General features: G+C 43.2%; 1 protein-coding gene across 1 annotated transcript in view; it reads right to left on the reverse strand.

The window, feature by feature from the left end:
• Positions 1–6965: 6965 nt before the first annotated feature.
• LOC138647793 (WW domain-binding protein 2-like) overlaps positions 6966–19458 on the reverse strand; it is a 35800-nt gene continuing 23307 nt past the window's right edge. Inside the window, exons 6-8 of the mRNA XM_069737053.1 lie at positions 19210–19338; positions 13832–13908; positions 6966–8130 (exon numbers count right to left, since the gene is read on the reverse strand). Coding sequence (XP_069593154.1) covers positions 8083–8130; positions 13832–13908; positions 19210–19338 — 254 coding nt within the window. The 3' untranslated portion in view covers positions 6966–8082. The remainder of the gene's footprint in view (positions 8131–13831; positions 13909–19209; positions 19339–19458) is intronic.

Consider the following 19458-nt stretch of genomic DNA (forward strand, 5'->3'; position numbering starts at 1 on the left):
TAGTGTGTGTGTAATGTGTGTGCAGTATCTGTAGTGTAATGCTTATGTGTGCGGTATCTAGTGTGTGTGTAATGTGTGTGCGGTATCTGTAGTGTGTGTGTAATGTGTGTGCGGTATCTGTAGTGTAATGCTTGTGTGTGCGGTATCTGTAGTGTGTGTGTAATGTGTGTGCGGTATCTGTAGTGTGTGTGTAATGTGTGTGCGGTATCTGTAGTGTAATGCTTGTGTGTGCGGTATCTGTAGTGTGTGTGTAATATATGTGCGGTATCTGTAGTATAATATTTGTGTGTGCGGTATCTGTAGTGTGTGTAATGTGTGTGCGGTATCTGTAGTGTAATGCTTGTGTGTGCGGTATCTGTAGTGTGTGTGTAATATGTGTGCGGTATCTGTAGTGTGTGTAATGTGTGTGAGTCATCTGTAGTGTGAGTGTGTAATGTGTGAGCGGTATCTGTAGTGTGTGTGTAATGTGTTTGCAGTATCTGTAGTGTAATACTTGTGTGTGCGGTATCTGTAGTGTGTGTGTAATATGTGTGCGGTGTCTGTAGTGTGTGTAATGTGTGTGAGTTATCTGTGGTGTGAGTGTGTAATGTGTGTGCGGTATCTGTAGTGTGTGTGTAATATGTGTGCGGTGTCTGTAGTGTGTGTAATGTGTGTGAGTTATCTGTGGTGTGAGTGTGTAATGTGTGTGCGGTATCTGTAGTGTAATGCTTGTGTGTGCGGTATCTGTAGTGTGTTTAATATGTGTGCGGTATCTGTAGTGTGTGTAATGTGTGTGCGGTATCTGTAGTGTGTGTAATGTGTGTGCGGTATCTGTAGTGTAATGCTTGTGTGTGCGGTATCTGTAGTGTGTGCAATGTCTGTGAGTTATCTGTAGTGTGAGTGTGTAATGTGTGTGCGGTATCTGTAGTGTAATGCTTGTGTGTGCGGTATCTGTAGTGTGTGTTTAATATGTGTGCGGTATCTGTAGTGTGTAATGTGTGTGAGTTATTTGTAGTGTGAGTGTGTAATGTGTGTGCAGTATCTATAGTGTGTGTGTAATGTGTGTAGTATCTGTAGTGTTTGCGTGTGTGTAATACTTGTGTGTTTGTGTGTAATACATGTGTGTGTGTTAAGGCTAGGTTCACATTGCGCATACGCTAACGGAATGTGGTAACGCAATGTACAAAAAGGGATTGCGTTTAGCGATCCCGCTAGCGCAGATGCCCGATCTGCGCTAGCGAGAACGGACCCAAAAATGCTGCAAGCAGCATTCGAGGTCCGTCAGAAAATAACGGGACATCGTTATCGCATGCCAAAAATGGCATACGTTAGCGATGCGTTACATACATTGCGGTCAATGGGTGCGCTAACGGATCCGTTACATTGCGTTAGTGGCGCTATGTAACGGATTCCGTTAGCGGACTGCCACTAACGCAATGTGAACCCAGCCTAATACTTGTGTGTGTCTGTGTGACTATATCAGGTGTATGTAACGAGCCTGTGTTGTCCAGCATGTGTGCAGTGTACATGTATGATGTGTGTGTCTGTGTGACTATTTGATGTGTATGTAATGAGCTTGTGTTGTCCAGCATGTGTGCAGTATCTGTAGTGTGTGTAATATGTGTGCGGTATCTGTAGTGTGTGTAATGTGTGAGTTATCTGTAGTGTGAGTGTGTAATGTGTGTGAGTTATCTGTAGTGTAATGCTTGTGTGTGCGGCATCTGTAGTGTGTGTGTAATATATGTGCGCTATCTGTAGTGTAATACTTGTGTGTGCGGTATCTGTAGTGTGTGTGTAATGTGTGTGCGGTATCTGTAGTGTAATACTTGTGTGTGCGGTATCTGTAGTGTGTTTAATATGTGTGCGGTATCTGTAGTGTGTAATGTGTGCGAGTTATTTGTAGTGTGAGTGTTTAATGTGTGTGCAGTATCTGTAGTGTGTGTGTAATGTGTGTAGTATCTGTAGTGTTTGCGTGTAATACTTGTGTGTTTGTGTGTAATACATGTGTGTGTGTTAAGGCTAGGTTCACATTGCGTTAGTGCAATCCGTTTAGCGCATACGCTAACGGAATGTGGTAACGCAATGTACAAAAAGGGATTGCGTTTAGCGATCCCGCTAGCGCAGATGCCCGATCTGCGCTAGCGAGAACGGACCCAAAAACGCTGCAAGCAGCATTCGAGGTCCGTCAGAAAATAACGGGACATCGCTAACGCATGCCAAAAATGGCATACGTTAGCGATGCGTTACATACATTGCGGTCAATGGGTGCGCTAACGGATCCGCTACATTGCGTTAGTGGCGCTATGTAACGGATTCCGTTAGCGGACTGCCACTAACGCAATGTGAACCCAGCCTAATACTTGTGTGTGTCTGTGTGACTATATCAGGTGTATTTAACGAGCCTGTGTTGTCCAGCATGTGTGCTGTGTACATGTATGATGTGTGTGTCTGTGTGACTATTTGATGTGTATGTAATGAGCTTGTGTTGTCCAGCATGTGTGCGGTGTACATCATATGTGAAGTGTATGTAATTCATTGTATGTGGGCTGGTTAATTTTTTTTGTGCCAGGGCTGCTTTTTGGTCCCAGTCCGGCCCTGCCTCCCAACATCCTTTTCCCATTATGCTGTTCAACCCTTTACTTCCCTGCGTGGAGTATTCCCGTTATTAAACTTGTCACCCCTTGCTCTGCCTCCTGTCACTGCATCCCACGTTTCTGCGATTCTTACACCACCACCTACTCATGCAGACTATTCAAAGTGTGCTCCAACACGTAAATGATTGGAATAGTGATGCTGATAATAGCTATGTAGAAATCAGCAAAAAGCGCAGTCTGTCTGACACACTTACATGTCCTCTTTAGATTAATATTCAAACTAGACTGGAGAGACAAAGAAAACTAAAACATAACTTTTAATGTGTTTTTTAGAAAACAATGGATAAATCAAGACAAACAAACCAAAAGTGATGAAGTGCAAAGTGCTAAATGGTACAGTGCTCAATAATAAATGGTTTTGATCTTACCAGAACTGTAGTCCTTTTCTGCAGGTTGCAGGAGCCCATAAGATGGCTATATATCCCGGAGGGGAAAATGGGAGTTTCTAATATCCTGTCGTGCTCCTGCCCTTACAAGGATAGTCCCCAAGTAAGGCTACTAAATTGTACCCACCAAGTCATGTATATTTTCCCTGTGCATTTCCTCCCCCATTCGGAAGATTCATCAGGGGAGGGAAAAATTATAGATGTGGGAGTTTAAGAATTCCTGCATTGGCAGGCAATTCACATATCAAGTCCCACCAGTTTAAGTTAGGACTCTTTTTCCTATAAAGTCTGGTATTTCATTTCAAAACTGTGCATAATGGTGCAGAGGTCCTTCATCTGTGCCCACTCAGCAAGCGTGATTTGCACCGATGTCTGTACTGCGTTAGCCCAGGCTATGCACAAGGACATACTGCACCAGCCAGAGTTTTTGGCTGAGGATGCAGTGCTTGCATCACTCCGTGTTTGTGCTGCCACAACGTAACCTCCTCTTCTGCTGAGCTACGTGACTCTGGGTTCACAAGTGGGTTCTACAACTTCGTCACCCTCCTCCTCCTCTGACTTCACAGAACAGTCCTCGTGTGCCTCAGGTATCTGACTCTCATGAGGATCACCTCCACCCCAAGGTTAAAATTTTTGTTATCGGTGCAGATGATTTCCTCCTCTTGAGTCTGTCAATCTTTGGAGCAGACCTGATGCCCAAAGAATAGAATGTGTGAACACTAGTGATGAGTGAATATACTCGGAGATTTAGTTTTCATCGCCGCAGCTGAATGATTTACATCTGTTAGCCAGCATATGTAGGGGGTTGCCTGGTTGCTAGGGAAGCCCCATATGTAATCAAGCTGGCTAAGAGATGTAAATCATTCAGCACTAAAAAATACTCCGAGGACACCATAGCATGCTCAGGAAATCTCAAGTAACGAGTATATTCGCTCATCAGTAGTGAACACCACTGCAGTCAGTTGGGCGGTTGGAGAGTTGGGGAAACAAAGTTAATTGGGGTGCCACCTCTGAGAACTGTACTGTGTAATGTCAAGGTGGAGAAAGATGAGGAGAGGCCACTTGATTCAGAGCTTTCATCCACTAGAGCACATGCTCTTTCTGGCCCTCATCTACAAGCCTGGACTCTTTTCTCTCTTTCAAAACCATTATCCATGCCCTTTCCACTTCCTGACAACTACAACTGAAAAATATTTCCCGAACCCGTACATTCCTTAATCAAGAATCTGCAAAAACCCTAGTCCATGCACTCATCTCCCGCTTCGACTACTGCAAGCTCTTGCTTTGTGGCCTCCCTTCTAACAGTCTTGCAACACTCTGATCTATCCTAAACTCTGCTGCACGACTAATCCACCTATCCCCCCACGACTATTCCCCGGCCTCTCCTCTCTGTTAATTACTTCACTGGCTACCCATTACTCAGAGACTCCAGTTCAAAACCCTAACCATGGTATACAAAGCCATCCACAGCCTGTCTCCTTCATACATCTATGACCTAGTCTCCCGATACTTAACTGCAATCTCTGATCCTCACAAGATCTTGTTCTCTACTCCCCGTTTCCCCACAATCGCGTAGTAAATTTCTCCCGAGCATCAACTCTACTCTGGAACTCTCTGTCCCAACCTATCATACTGTTGCCTACCATGGGAACCTTCAAAAGGAACCTGACTAACCACCTCTTCTGGTAAGCCAACAGTAACCATCACCATACTGCTGCACAAGCAGCTCTAACTTATTGTATCCTAACCAATCCCTTCTAGACTGTGAACCATTACGGGCATGGTCCTTTCTCCTCCAGTACCAGTCGGTGACTTGTATTGTTTAAGATTATTGTACTTGTTTTTATTATGTATACCCCTTTTCACGTGTAAAGTGCCATGGAATGGCTCTATAACAATCTATATATATAATTGTCTAAGGGTTTTTCCGTCTGTCTGTCTGTCTTTCTGTCTGTCTGTCTGTCCTGGAAATCCCGGCTCTCTGATTGGTCGAGGCCGCCAGGCCTCGACCAATCAGCAACGGGCACAGCGACGATGATGTCATAAAGGACGTAGACATCTCACGTTTCTGATTCAGCGACGGGCACAGTATCGACGTAGATGTCATAATGGTTGCCATGGCGACGATGATGTCATAAAGGTTGCCTCGACCAATCAGCGACGGGCACAGTGTGCCGCGAATTCTGGAATCATCATTGTCCATATACTACGGGGACATGCATATTCTAGAATACCCGATGCGTTAGAATCGGGCCACAATCTAGTAAATAATAATACCGCTGTGCGGTTGCCAAAGTGCGGGAGTACAGTAGCCCATCCAGTAACAGAAGTTGCCAAAATACTGCGCAACTATACTATTTCTACTCTAATGCAAGTATAATAAGACTTATTTTTCTTATCTTTCAGGTTGGATCGGAGGCTTATCTACAGCATAATAGAATGCTGTAGATAAGCCCTGAAAGGCAGCGGCCGTATCTTATATTGGCCAAACCTGGTCACAGGTTAGCTTTAAATTTAAAGCTCTAAGTGCTAGCCCAGACCCTGATACCTCATGCATAGACCATGGATGACTGCTGCTGTGCAATTATAGTTTCTACTGTGTGTCAATTGATGACACTTTTCCTGTTGTCTACCCCTAATTTTTGGAAATGTTTGGGCACCAAGTTGGGTCTCCTTCATATGTTTTGTCTGATTTTGGCAGGGCCCTCAGAACACCAGGTCTAAACATATCACTCATCCACCGGTTACTGATCAATGTTTCAGCTAGAAATGCTGGTCCAAGCACTGCCCCATGCTGCGCAATTACACTATTTGTACTCTGGGTCAATTGATGTCACTTTTCCTGGTGTCTGTCCCTAATTTGAGCTGTTTGGGAAGCTTTTAGGCCTATGCGTTTGGTTTTACCTCACATTGAATTCAATAGGGTTCGTGGATGTTCGCCAAACCTTGAAAAGTTGGCTCATCTCTACTTACAATATAATTTTATTAAAAATGACAAAAGGCTCAAGATTTCCCCTACCCCAATTCAGATGTTATCACAAATTTTCTATATAGCTACAGGGCAGCAAGAGTTAAACGTATGGCCTTTCTGGGTAGGGGCATGCGTTTAATTTTAAATACAGAATGGTCAAACCTATGAAGTAAATAGGGTGTATAAAGCATAATTTGTATAGAAATGGCCTAGCAGGTGACTAAGGTCATGGACTCACATTTGTGATACGTATACATGCACAATCAATGTGCCAGGGAGTGATAATTGTTGAGCGCTCAGTACTGTATAGATAGCAGTCGGTAGAAGCAAGCGGCTGCAGAAATATAACTTATTTTCTCCCTGTAGCTGCTGCTCCTGTAAGCCAGGCAGACATGCATTACATGCGATTTACCTGCAGATTACCACTAAAACTGTAGGTAACTGGTGTTTCTGGAAGTGACAGGTTCATGGTAAGTGACTGCTGGGGAGCTCAGGATGTCGATCTCACAAATGTAAAATGTTATCAAGTGGTTGTAACGTTTGTTTAGAAACTTTCTAAAAGGCTAACAACTCTCATCCATTAAAGCAGTATTACCATCTACCGCTCTCATCAAAGAATACCTGATCACAGCTTTGATCTGAAGGATGTTTGCCAGGGCAGGCAGCTCACACAGCCGTTCACAGACATCCACAAAGGTTTAAAAAGGGATTTCCCAATATTTCACATATACCTTCTTTTCCATCCCACCGATGCCGATCTCGATCATGCCATTCTCATTGTGGCTTGCGACAATAACCACCATAGTCCTGTGATGTGATGCTCCTGCGGATATCACGTCATCAAAGGGATTGCAAACAGGGCTCTTACACAGCGCCGCAAGAGACCCAAGACTCCAATGATGACCGAGGGGGAGGAAAATTCAGTAAATTACAACAGTTACTATTCCTAGAAATCAGGATTATTGAAGAATGTAATAAAGTTATTATTGCAGGATTTTAATACAAAGTGTAAGCAGTAATGAACATATTTGGTCACATTAAAAACTAATCATAATGGGTCAAAGATTTAATAAATGAAAAAATACTTTATTATAAGCAAATTGCTAAATACTTTCAGTTATTTACCCTCATCTTGTCAGGGGGCAAGAAAGAAAGCCTTTTAGGCCTTATCAATTTACGATGCAATTTTTTTCAATGATTAATTTTCTTTCCCAGAGGAATCCTTTAACAAGAATCAAGGTTGGGGATCCAAACTACGCTCTGTACCAAACACCCCCACACTGTGTGACAAACCATTTCTATTGTCCCACTGATGCAAATGTAACATACAGCTGAGGCCGGATCCCATTTATTGAGCACCACCGACAGACATGTCGCACACTGACCGTCCCGTGAGAGCTCCGTCACTGCATAGCACGATCCATCATATACAGCAGGTTAACAGTCTACGTATATACAGGAAAAGATTCTAATGTGCAATACAAAATGTAAAGTCATTATATTCCCCAATGACGGGGAAACGTATTCTATGGTTCTGATAGGGACAACCAACAAATATAGATTTTTATTGAAAAGGAAAATGAATAAGATATTTCTTAACCTATGAACTTATTCTATATATGTACAGATCTATCTTTATTACATGTTCTGGGTAGAGAATATATTTCAGTGTCGAAAATCCAAATTCATAGTCTTATGTGCACATCATCTAAGATGTGGCCTCGAGATTTACATCTTACATCACTACTATAAAAGGTATAAAGTGAGGAAAGAGAACTATGAAAGTGAGATGTAAAAGGAAAGGTGTCAAGGTCTCAAGTCTTTGGAGTCTCAGCTGCTCTTTCACCAGCTTTCTATGGGAACATCAATGACTGCAAGTGAAGTTAGAAAACTTCCAGCAGTATCCAAGTTAGGTTACTATCCCTACAATAATAAATATATGTCAATATCCTCTAATACTGGAGTCATTTATTGATACCGGCCCTGGGGACCTCTAGGCAGGGAGGGCTGGCCTGTAACAGGGTACTGAGAATTAGGGAGCAGACTTGATGAGACAGTGTTCCTGGAGGTATAAAAGCAATAACATGCCATCTTAATTGGTCTTCTTGTCATCTGTAGGTGCATAGGGAGGAGGCCGATCCTAAAAAGGGAAAAAAAAAAATACAATCAGTATACATATTCACAAAATTACAATATAAGGGATCATCTACAACATGGTTGATAAATTAAGAGAAAATTGTATATACAAAGTCAGTGAGGGTCTATCTGTCATATAGTGGAGGCCTCAGATGTGGTCCATAACTGAATCCAAAGGCCCCCATACAATGGGCAGTGTTCTGGTCTCAGGTCTGCAGCGAGAGGGGATTATGTACATCCATTGTACTATATGGCAGATATGGAAACTGCTCTGAGAGTGGATTCAGCTGACAGGGGTGCTCATTCAGAGTAACTAGCAATAACAAGAAGGGCCCGCGCCCTCGTTTTCTGGGAAAGTTGGATGTTCCTGATGAAATCTAACTGATATGTCCAGTCAATATGCCATATAGTGGGAAATATGTAGGGTTAAAGAGAGCCTGTAAGCTTCCCCAGGACCCCCACCAGGTATTTATTGATCCGTGTATACCCAAATATGCTCCTTTTAGTGTCTTATTAAAAGGAATTTGTCACCAGGTTTTTGATCCCCCATCTGGGAGTAACATGATGTAGGGGTAAGACCGTGATTTCAGTCACTTACTGGGCTGCTTTCTGTCATTTTGATAAAACTAATTGTATCTGCTGCATATCTAGCAGTTCTCTGCTGAGCTCTGTATAACCCCGCTCCCCACCAGTGATGGTTCATGGGCTGAAAGCTGCCTGTGCACATGGAAAGCTGGCACTCAGTGGTGGGGAGTAGGTTACACAGGAGTCACAAATGTGCTGGACTATGTGGCAGCAGGTTTACTAGTCCTCTAATGATAAAAGTACAGTTTTATTAGTAGAGGTGATCTCTGGATCTACATTATGCTGCTCTCAGATTAGGTGACAAAAACATGGTGGCAGATTCCCTTTAATTTTTGCATAAGACAAAAAATCAACTTCATAACTGCTGAGGCAATAAGCTAATTAGTAGGTGACCGGTCAGACTAATCCTCCCACTAATCATGTTATCACACCCTTGTGCTCACGACACATTTTCAAGAGCGGAGTCAATACCGACTCTTTTCCTCCCTGACTATGTGCATTAAGCTGGGTGTATGCACCCCAGGGTCATCAGTGACCGGTACATGTCCAGGGAGGCAGCCGTGACAAATTGCGCTCCCGTGCGGTCGGTGGGCATGTCAAAACAACGCATACAATGCATGTCCCTGCGTACCCAATGTTAAAGATAGGTACGCAGGACGCATGCGGAAGTAGGTGGAGCTTAAGGGAGGAAGAACGAACTCCTACGCACTCTACTCGAACACAAGTGTGAAACAGGCCTAAAACATTAAAACCACCTGCCTGAAACCTTGTGTAGGCCCCTTTGGAGTCCCATTAAATAGTTCTGATCTGTCAAGGCGTGTAGTGCTCCAGATGACCTATGAAGGTGCCTGTGGTATGTGTATAGAAGACCTATGAAGGTGCCTGTGGTATGTGTATAGAAGACCTATGAAGGTGCCTGTGGTATGTGTATAGAAGACCTATGAAGGTGCCTGTGGTATGTGTATAGAAGACCTATGAAGGTGCCTGTGGTATGTGTATAGAAGACCTATGAAGGTGCATGTGGTATGTGTATAGAAGACCTATGAAGGTGCCTGTGGTATGTGTATAGAAGACCTATGAAGGTGCCTGTGGTATGTGTATAGAAGACCTATGAAGGTGCATGTGGTATGTGTATAGAAGACCTATGAAGGTGCCTGTGGTATGTGTATAGAAGACCTATGAAGGTGCCTGTGGTATGTGTATAGAAGACCTATGAAGGTGCATGTGGTATGTGTATAGAAGACCTATGAAGGTGCCTGTGGTATGTGTATAGAAGACCTATGAAGGTGCCTGTGGTATGTGTATAGAAGACCTATGAAGGTGCCTGTGGTATGTGTATAGAAGACCTATGAAGGTGCCTGTGGTATGTGTATAGAAGACCTATGAAGGTGCCTGTGGTATGTGTATAGAAGACCTATGAAGGTGCCTGTGGTATGTGTATAGAAGACCTATGAAGGTGCATGTGGTATGTGTATAGAAGACCTATGAAGGTGCATGTGGTATGTGTATAGAAGACCTATGAAGGTGCATGTGGTATGTGTATAGAAGACCTATGAAGGTGCCTGTGGTATGTGTATAGAAGACCTATGAAGGTGCATGTGGTATGTGTATAGAAGACCTATGAAGGTGCATGTGGTATGTGTATAGAAGACCTATGAAGGTGCATGTGGTATGTGTATAGAAGACCTATGAAGGTGCCTGTGGTATGTGTATAGAAGACCTATGAAGGTGCATGTGGTATGTGTATAGAAGACCTATGAAGGTGCCTGTGGTATGTGTATAGAAGACCTATGAAGGTGCATGTGGTATGTGTATAGAAGACCTATGAAGGTGCCTGTGGTATGTGTATAGAAGACCTATGAAGGTGCATGTGGTATGTGTATAGAAGACCTATGAAGGTGCATGTGGTATGTGTATAGAAGACCTATGAAGGTGCATGTGGTATGTGTATAGAAGACCTATGAAGGTGCATGTGGTATGTGTATAGAAGACCTATGAAGGTGCCTGTGGTATGTGTATAGAAGACCTATGAAGGTGCATGTGGTATGTGTATAGAAGAGCTATGAAGGTGCCTGTGGTATGTGTATAGAAGACCTATGAAGGTGCCTGTGGTATGTGTATAGAAGACCTATGAAGGTGCATGTGGTATGTGTATAGAAGACCTATGAAGGTGCCTGTGGTATGTGTATAGAAGACCTATGAAGGTGCATGTGGTATGTGTATAGAAGACCTATGAAGGTGCATGTGGTATGTGTATAGAAGACCTATGAAGGTGCCTGTGGTATGTGTATAGAAGACCTATGAAGGTGCCTGTGGTATGTGTATAGAAGACCTATGAAGGTGCATGTGGTATGTGTATAGAAGACCTATGAAGGTGCCTGTGGTATGTGTATAGAAGACCTATGAAGGTGCCTGTGGTATGTGTATAGAAGACCTATGAAGGTGCCTGTGGTATGTGTATAGAAGACCTATGAAGGTGCATGTGGTATGTGTATAGAAGACCTATGAAGGTGCCTGTGGTATGTGTATAGAAGACCTATGAAGGTGCATGTGGTATGTGTATAGAAGACCTATGAAGGTGCCTGTGGTATGTGTATAGAAGACCTATGAAGGTGCCTGTGGTATGTGTATAGAAGACCTATGAAGGTGCCTGTGGTATGTGTATAGAAGACCTATGAAGGTGACTGTGGTATGTGTATAGAAGACCTATGAAGGTGACTGTGGTATGTGTATAGAAGACCTATGAAGGTGCATGTGGTATGTGTATAGAAGACCTATGAAGGTGCATGTGGTATGTGTATAGAAGACCTATGAAGGTGCATGTGGTATGTGTATAGAAGACCTATGAAGGTGCCTGTGGTATGTGTATAGAAGACCTATGAAGGTGCATGTGGTATGTGTATAGAAGACCTATGAAGGTGCATGTGGTATGTGTATAGAAGACCTATGAAGGTGCATGTGGTATGTGTATAGAAGACCTATGAAGGTGCCTGTGGTATGTGTATAGAAGACCTATGAAGGTGCCTGTGGTATGTGTATAGAAGACCTATGAAGGTGCCTGTGGTATGTGTATAGAAGACCTATGAAGGTGCATGTGGTATGTGTATAGAAGACCTATGAAGGTGCCTGTGGTATGTGTATAGAAGACCTATGAAGGTGCCTGTGGTATGTGTATAGAAGACCTATGAAGGTGCCTGTGGTATGTGTATAGAAGACCTATGAAGGTGCCTGTGGTATGTGTATAGAAGACCTATGAAGGTGCCTGTGGTATGTGTATAGAAGACCTATGAAGGTGCATGTGGTATGTGTATAGAAGACCTATGAAGGTGCCTGTGGTATGTGTATAGAAGACCTATGAAGGTGCATGTGGTATGTGTATAGAAGACCTATGAAGGTGCCTGTGGTATGTGTACAGAAGACCTATGAAGGTGCCTGTGGTATGTGTATAGAAGACCTATGAAGGTGCCTGTGGTATGTGTATAGAAGACCTATGAAGGTGCATGTGGTATGTGTATAGAAGACCTATGAAGGTGCCTGTGGTATGTGTATAGAAGACCTATGAAGGTGCCTGTGGTATGTGTATAGAAGACCTATGAAGGTGCCTGTGGTATGTGTATAGAAGACCTATGAAGGTGCCTGTGGTATGTGTATAGAAGACCTATGAAGGTGCATGTGGTATGTGTATAGAAGACCTATGAAGGTGCCTGTGGTATGTGTATAGAAGACCTATGAAGGTGCCTGTGGTATGTGTATAGAAGACCTATGAAGGTGCCTGTGGTATGTGTATAGAAGACCTATGAAGGTGCCTGTGGTATGTGTATAGAAGACCTATGAAGGTGCCTGTGGTATGTGTATAGAAGACCTTAACAGCAGGTCCTTTCTGTCTGGCCATCAGCATTAACTTTAATAGCAAAATGTGCTCCAGTAGCATTTCTGTAAGATCCAACAAGATTGGCTAGTCTTCACTCTCCATATGCTTCAATAAGCCTTAGTCCATGACTAGTCATCTTCTGGTCATCACAATCTGGGACATGTTCAAGTCACTCAGATCCTTTCCCTTCCCATTAATTCATGAACTTCATTCAGTCGCTGCCATATATAACTCCTTGATCGGTGTCACAAGATGATCAATGGCAATCACGTCACCTGTCAGTAGCTTTAACATTAACACTAGAGATGGAAGAAACGATTTTCAGGACTCGGGCCAACTGCACGTCTGTAACCTGTGACCTCTGGACGAGAGGCATTATAAATCTCCTTACCTCCAGGTATCACCAGCTTCTTGATTACCTGGGCTGGTGCGACGTTGTGTGTGTGTCTCGCCGAAATGATAACGTCACAGCAGCCCAGCAATTTACCCGAAGCCAGGGATGCCAAAGAGATTCACATGGCTCCATGGATTGGATCCAATGGTCACAGATTACTGACCTGATTGATGGACCCGAGTCCTGCAAATCGATTCTCCCATTTCTAGTGAATATGGATCAGTGTACAGGTCACAGAGATGAACACTGAAGGCAGCATGGAGCCAGGATCAGCTTGCTGTTCATGCCTGTGCCAAGCTCAGATACTGCACTTAATTAGTTATTAAATGCAGGATATATATTTCTATTACATTTATGTGAGGCAGAAGGTGAATCAGATCTACATTTGGAAACAGTAATTTATCTAGTCTATTGTAGATTTCAGGAACACAACAAACAAGCTTTAATATGAAGTGTGCTTAAACAAGTAACAGATGCATTTATCCACATTAGGCTACTTTCACACTAGCGTTGGTACGGGCCCTTCGCAGTGCGTCGGGCCGACATACCAACGCATGCTCTGAAGGAAAATCACAATGGGGGCAGCGGATGCAGTTTTACAACGCATCCGCTGCCCCGGTGTAAGGTCCGGGGAGGAGGGGGGCGGAGTTCCGGCCGCGCATGCACGTTCGGAAAAAGCATCCTGCAGGCAACTTTGCAGGATGCGTTTTTTCTTCAAAACAACGCATTGCGACGGAGGCCAAACGACGCCAGTGTGAAAAGTAGCCTTACACAGGAAGATTTGCCATTCAAAATAATTTGTGTATTCCCATGCAAATATTGTACATGTAATTAAGAAATATGTCAAATACTTACCATGGGCATGTAGACATTGTGAGGATCTGCAGGGTTGTAATATGCACTTGAAGCAGCTTCTGCAGCTTTGCCACCTCCTAAAAAGATTTAAAAAAAAAAGACTGGTCAATGGAACTTCACCAATTAACCCCTTTACCCCCAAGGGTGGTTTGCACATTAATGACCGGGCCAATTTTTACAATTCTGACCACTGTCCCTTTATGAGGTTATAACTCTGGAACGCTTCAATGGATCCTGGTGATTCTGACATTGTTTTCTCGTGACATATTGTATTTCATGACAATGGTAAAAATTATTTGATAGTACCTGCGTTTATTTGTGAAAAAAACGGAAATTTGGCGAAAATTATGAAAATTTCGCAATTTTCCAACTTTGAATTTTTATGCAATTAAATCACAGAGATATGTCACACAAAATACTTAATAAGTAACATTTCCCACATGTCTACTTTACATCAGCACAATTTTGGAACCAAAATTTTTTTTGTTAGGGAGTTATAAGGGTTAAAAGTTGACCAGCAATTTCTCATTTCTACAACACCATTTTATTTTAGGGACCACATCTCATTTGAAGTCATTTTGAGGGGTCTATATGATAGAAAATACCCAAGTGTGACACCATTCTAAAAACTGCACCCCTCAAGGTGCTCAAAACCATATTCAAGAAGTTTATTAACCCTTCTGGTGCTTCACAGGAATTTTTTGAATGTTTAAATAAAAATGAACATTTAACTTTTTTTCACAAAAAATTTAATTCAGCTCCAATTTGTTTTATTTTACCAAGGGTAACAGGAGAAAATGGACCCCAAACATTGTTGTACAATTTGTCCTGAGTATGCCAATACCCCACATGTGGGGGTAAACCACTGTTTGGGCGCATGGCACAGCTCGGAAGCGAAGGAGTGCCATTTGACTTTTCAATGCAAAATTGACTGGAATTGAGATGGGACGCCATGTTTCGTTTGGAGAGCCCCTGATGTGGCTAAACATTGAAACCCCCCACAAGTGACACCATTTTGGAAAGTAGACCCGCTAAGGAACTTATCTAGAGGTGTGGTGAGCACTTTGACCCAACAAGTGCTTCACAGAAGTTTATAATGTAGAACCGTAAAAATAAAAAATCATATTTTTTCACAAAAATTATCTTTTCGCCCCCAATTTTTTATTTTCCCAAGGGTAAGAGAAGAAATTGGACCCCAAAAGTTGTTGTACAATTTGTCCTGAGTACGCTGATAGCCCATATGTGGGGGTAAACCACTGTTTGGGCGGATGGGAGAGCTCGGAAGGGAAGGAGCGCCGTTTGACTTTTCAATGCAAAATTGACAGGAATTGAGATGGGACGTCATGTTGCGTTTGAAGAGCCACTGATGTGCCTAAACATTGAAACCCCCCACAAGTGACACCATTTTGGAAAGTAGACCCCCTAAGGAACTTATCTAGAGGTGTGGTGAGCACTTTGACCCACCAAGTGCTTCACAGAAGTTTATAATGTAGAACCGTAAAAATAAAAAATCATATTTTTTCACAAAAATTATCTTTTTGCCCCCAATTTTTTATTTTCCCAAGGGTAAGAGAAGAAATTGGACCCCAAAAGTTGTTGTACAATTTGTCCTGAGTACGCTGATACCCCATATGTGGGGGTAAACCACTGTTTGGGTGGATGGGAGAGCTCGGAAGGGAAGGAGCGCCGTTTGACTTTTCAAAGCAAAATTGACAGGAATTGAGATGGGACGCCATGTTGCGTTTGAAGAGCCACTGATGTGCCTAAACATTGAAACCCCCCACAAATGACACCATTTTGGAAAGTAGACCCCCTAAGGAACTTATCTAGAGGTGTGGTGAGCACTTTGACCCACCAAGTGCTTCACAGAAGTTTATAATGCAGAGCCGTAAAAATAAAACAAAATTTTTTTCCCACAAAAATTATTTTTTTAGCCCCCAGTTTTGTATTTTCCTGAGGGTAACAGGAGAAATTGGACCCCAAAATTTGTTGCCCAATTTGTCCTGAGTGCGATGATACACCATATGTGGGGGGAACCACTGTTTGGGCACATGGGAGGGCTCAGAAGGGAAGGAGTGCCATTTGAATGCAGACTTAGATGGAATGGTCTGCAGGTGTCACATTGCGTTTGCAGAGCCCCTAATGTACCTAAACAGTAGAAACCCCCCACAAGTGACACCATTTTGGAAAGTAGACCCCCTTAGGAACTTATCTAGATGTGTGCTGAGCGCTTTGACCCACCAAGGGCTTCACAGAAGTTTATAATGGAGAGCCGTAAAAATAAAACAAAAATTTTTTCCCACAAAAATTATTTTTTAGCCCCCAGTTTTGCATTTTCCCGAGGGTAACAGGAGAAATTCGACCCCACAATTTGTTGTCCAATTTGTCCTGAGTGCGCTGATACCCCATATGTGGGAGGGAACCACTGTTTGGGCGCATGGGAGGGCTCGGAAGGGAAGGAGCTCCATTTGGAATGAGGACTTAGATGGAATGGTCTGCAGGTGTCACATTGCATTTGCAGAGCCCCTAATGTACCTAAACAGTAGAAACCTCCCACAAGTGACACCATTTTGGAAACTAGACCCCCTAAGGAACTCATCTAGATGTGTTGTGATAGCTTTGAACCCCCAAGTGTTTCACTACAGTTTGTAACGCAGAGCCGTGAAAATTAAAAAAAAAAAATCTTTCCCCCCAAAATTATTTTTTAGCCCCCAGTTTTGTATTTTCCCGAGGGTAAGAGGAGAAATTCGACCCCAAAAGTTGTTGTCCAATTTGTCCTGAGTACGCTGATACCCCGTATATTGGGGGAAACCAACGTTTGAGCGCATGGCAGAGCTCGGAAGGGAAGGAGCGCCATTTGGAATGCAGACTTAGATGGAATGGTCTGCAGACGTCACATTGCGTTTGCAGAACCCCTAATGTACCTAAACAGTAGAAACCCCCCACAAGTGACCCCATATTGGAAACTAGACCCCCCAGGGAACTAATCTAGATGTGTTGTGAGAACTTTGAACCCCCAAGTGTTTCACTACAGTTTATAACGCAGAGCCGTGAAAATAAAAAATCTTTTTTTTTCCCACAAAAAATATGTTTTAGCCCCGAGTTTTGTATTTTCCCAAGGGTAGCAGGAGAAATTGGACCCCAAAAGTTGTTGTCCTATTTGTCCTGAGTACGCTGATACCCCATATGTTGGGGTAAACCCCTGTTTGGGCACACGGGAGAGCTCGGAAGGGAAGAAGCACTGTTTTACTTTTTCAACGCAGAATTGGCTGGAATTGAGATCGGACGCCATGTCGCGTTTGGAGAGCCCCTGATGTGCCTAAACAGTGGAAACCCCCCAATTATAACTGAAACCCTAATCCAAACACATCCCTAACCCTAATCCCAACAGTAACCCTAACCACACCTCTAACCCTGACACACCCCTAACCCTAATCCCAACCCTATTCCCAACCGTAAATGTAATCTAAACCCTAACTGTAACTTTAGCCCCAACCCAAACTGTAGCCCTAGCCCTAACCCTAGCCCTAACCCTAATCCTAACCCTAGTCCTAACCCTAGCCCTAACCCTAACCCTAGCCCTAGCCCTAACCCTAGCCCTAACCCTAGCCCTAACCCTAGCCCTAACCCTAACCCTAGCCCTAACCCTAACCATAACCCTAGCCCTAACCCTAGCCCTAGCCCTAACCCTAACCCTAGCCCTAACCCTAGCCCTAACTTTAACCCTAGCCCTAATGGGAAAATGGAAATAAATACATTTTTTTAATTTTTCCCTAACTAAGGGGGTGATGAAGGGGGGTTTGATTTACTTTTATAGCGGGTTTTTTAGCGGATTTTTATGATTGGCAGCCGTCACACACTGAAAGACGCTTTTTATTGCAAAAAATATTTTTTGCGTTACCACATTTTGAGAGCTATAATTTTTCTATATTTTGGTCCACAGAGTCATGTGAGGTCTTGTTTTTTGCGGGACGAGTTGATGTTTTTATTGGTAACATTTTCGGGCACGTGACATTTTTTGATCGCTTTTTATTCCGATTTTTGTGAGGCAGAATGACCAAAAACCAGCTATTCATGAATTTCTTTTGGGGGAGGCGTTTATACCGTTCCGCGTTTGGTAAAATTGATGAAGCAGTTTTATTCTTCGGGTCAGTACGATTACAGCGACACCTCATTTATATCATTTTTTTATGTTTTGGCGCTTTTATACGATAAAAACTATTTTATAGAAAAAATAATTATTTTTGCATCGCTTTATTCTCAGGACTATAACTTTTTTATTTTTTTGCTGATGATGCTGTATGGCGGCTCGTTTTTTGCGGGACAAGATGACGTTTTCAGCGGTACCATGGTTAGTTATATCTGTCTTTTTGATCGCGTGTTATTCCACTTTTTGTTCGGCGGTATGATAATAAAGCGTTGTTTTTTGCCTCGTTTTTTTTTTTTTTTTTTCTTACGGTGTTTACTGAAGGGGTTAACTAGTGGGCCAGTTTTATAGGTCGGGCCGTTACGGACGCGGCGATACTAAATATGTGTACTTTTATTGTTTTTTTTTTTTTTATTTAGATAAAGAAATGTATTTATGGGAATAATATTTTTATTTTTTTTTTCATTATTTTGGAATATTTTTTTTTATTTTTTATTTACACATTTGAAATTTTTTTTTTTTACTTTTTTACTTTGTCCCAGGGGGGGACATCACAGATCAGTGATCTGACAGTTTGCACAGCACTCTGTCAGATCACTGATCTGACATGCAGCGCTGCAGCCTTCACAGTGCCTGCTCTGAGCAGGCTCTGTGAAGCCACCTCCCTCCCTGCAGGACCCGGATCCGCGGCCATCTTGGATCCGGGGCTGGAGGGAGCAGGGAGGGAGGTGAGACCCTCGCAGCAACGCGATCACATCGCGTTGCTGCGGGGGGCTCAGGGAAGCCCGCAGGGAGCCCCCTCCCTGCGCGGTGCTTCCCTGTACCGCCGGCACATCGCGATCATCTTTGATCGCGGTGTGCCGGGGGCGGTCCGTGACCGCTCCTGGCACATAGTGCCGGATGTCAGCTGCGATAAACAGCTGACACCCGGCCGCGATCGGCGGCGCTCCCCCCGTGAGCGCTGCCGATCGCATATGACGTACTATTGCGTCCTTGGGAAGTAAAGCCCACCCCACATGGACGCAATAGTACGTCTAATGGCAGAAAGGGGTTAAACAAAGGAAGGCAAACACCTAATGAGGCAGACACTAATGGCTCCACGTTAGGGGAAAAATTCCTTCCTGACTCCACATACCGAAACCAGACTAATTACTTGGATCAACGTCCCACGGCTAGTGCTCATAAGCTGTAATACTGCTTTTGCTTTCCTACATATTGGTCCCATTCTTACCTGGCATTCCTGGTTCTGCCCAAGCTGAGGGAACAGTGGGGGCAGGGGCTCCAGAATATGGCGGCCCTGGGTAAGGTGGTGGAGGTGCCATGTACATAGGATTTAATTCAGGTGGAAACATCCCAGGACCTAGATTACAGAGTAAATAGATATGAATCCAATCCTTTGTAAAATTATGGAAGTGTAATAAAAGGATAAAGTAAAAACTACATTTTAAACAAAGAAAAACATTTTTTTCATACTGAAGAT

Source organism: Ranitomeya imitator, chromosome 8 (assembly GCF_032444005.1).
Source record: "Ranitomeya imitator isolate aRanImi1 chromosome 8, aRanImi1.pri, whole genome shotgun sequence".
Taxonomy (NCBI): domain Eukaryota; kingdom Metazoa; phylum Chordata; class Amphibia; order Anura; family Dendrobatidae; genus Ranitomeya; species Ranitomeya imitator.